This window comes from Acanthisitta chloris, unplaced genomic scaffold (genome assembly GCF_000695815.1).
Source record: "Acanthisitta chloris isolate BGI_N310 unplaced genomic scaffold, ASM69581v1 scaffold43162, whole genome shotgun sequence".
Taxonomy (NCBI): domain Eukaryota; kingdom Metazoa; phylum Chordata; class Aves; order Passeriformes; family Acanthisittidae; genus Acanthisitta; species Acanthisitta chloris.
This window is the reverse complement of record NW_008661935.1, coordinates 13249-14780: the sequence shown is the minus strand read 5'-3', so window position 1 is coordinate 14780 and position 1532 is coordinate 13249. Positions and strand designations below refer to the sequence as shown.

At 42.2% G+C, this 1532-nt stretch overlaps 1 protein-coding gene across 1 annotated transcript in view; it reads right to left on the bottom strand.

The window, feature by feature from the left end:
* The window catches only part of LOC103798127 (stabilin-2-like), a gene marked incomplete at both ends in the record, with an annotated part of 26531 nt that overhangs the window by 19257 nt on the left and 5742 nt on the right, over positions 1 to 1532 (bottom strand). Inside the window, one exon of the mRNA XM_009070371.1 lies at positions 568 to 633. Coding sequence (XP_009068619.1) covers positions 568 to 633 — 66 coding nt within the window. The remainder of the gene's footprint in view (positions 1 to 567; positions 634 to 1532) is intronic.

Genomic DNA, 1532 nt, shown 5'->3' with positions numbered 1-1532 from the left:
AGGTTTAGGTTGGATATTAGGAAGAGATTATTTATGGAGAGAGTGGGATCAGGCATTGGAATGGGCTGCCTGGGGCGGTGGTGGATTCACCATCTCTTGAGGTTTTGAAGATGAGACTGGATGTGCCACTTAGTGCCATGGTCTAGTAACCACGGTGGGGTAGGACTTGATGGTCTTTGAGGCCTTTTCCAACCTGGCTGATTCTATGAAATGCTATGAAATAACTGGCTAACAGGATTCCATACCTGCAGGAACACATGGATGAATGTAATCTCTAGCTTATTTGGCTGTTGGTTAAAACAAAGTCATTCAAGAGAACATTTAGATATTTTTGTAGCACTACATTGAGGGTGGTTTCTAGACAGTCCTGGGTTGAACCCTGCCCCACTGTGAATGAGGAATTGAGTAGCTGCCTGTTTTCTTTCCCCACTGTGTTCTCTGAAGCAGAGAACAGCTCTTAATGGGAAACCTTTAGGCCCTCTACATATTGCACTGTTATCTGTTAAGTGTCTGAATACAATTTTCATTCACCTTTTCCTCCATCAAATAAAGAAAGCTCAAACTTACCTGATGTGCAGTCAGGGCCAAACAAATGAGCTTCAGCACATTTTTCACAGGCTGTACCACCAAATCCTTTCTGTGAATTACAGATGGATATCAGAACTTAGGTTTCTCATCTTTCTCTATACAGCTAGATATATATGCTTAGTTAAACCATGACACTTAGCAGCCTGAAACAGCATCTTTCACTGCACACAGAATTTTCAATCAGCAAACAAAATAATAGCCACTGCAAAAAGATTTGTAGTTCTTCACTTCCAATCAGATGTTCTGAATATCAAGTTAGCCATAAAGTACAGTAATCAAGCCTAATGCCCAAATCAGTCTCACAATTGTTAGGTTGTATTTTCTGACTACTTCTCCCTCTGTCTCTTTTTCATACTTCTCTAAAGCATTTCTGATGTAAAGAAAAGATCAACCAGTAGAGGGAGAGGTAGAAAAGATTAATTTGAATTGTTTCTTTAAAAAATCCTTTTGCTTGAAGTTAAGCACTGCATGTTGCACTCCTGGCAAAGGAACATTTTGTGGAGAGTATAGTCCCATGAATAAGCACTGTTTTATTAGGGCAAAAAGTCATAAGTAATAGCAAGCTCTAAAAACTAGAGGAACTTGAAGCACCTGTTTAGGGAAGTCAAGATGGAAGAGCTTTTAGTAACAGAAATCAGCAGTGAGGAGAAAGACTTGGGAGTGACAGTGGATGAGAAGCTACCCATGAGCTGCAGTGTGAGCTCAGCCCAGAAAGCCAGTGAAATCCTGGGCTGCATCCACAGGAGTGTGGGCAGCAGGTCAAAAGAGGTGATTCTCCCACTCTACTCTGCTCTCATGAGACCCCACCTGGAATACTGTGTGCAGTTCTGGTGTTCTTAACATAAGAAGGACATGGAACTGCTGGAGCACCTCCCCTATGAGGACAGGCTGAGGAATTTGGGGCTGTTCAGCCTGGAGAAGAGAACACTGTGCAGAGACCTCAT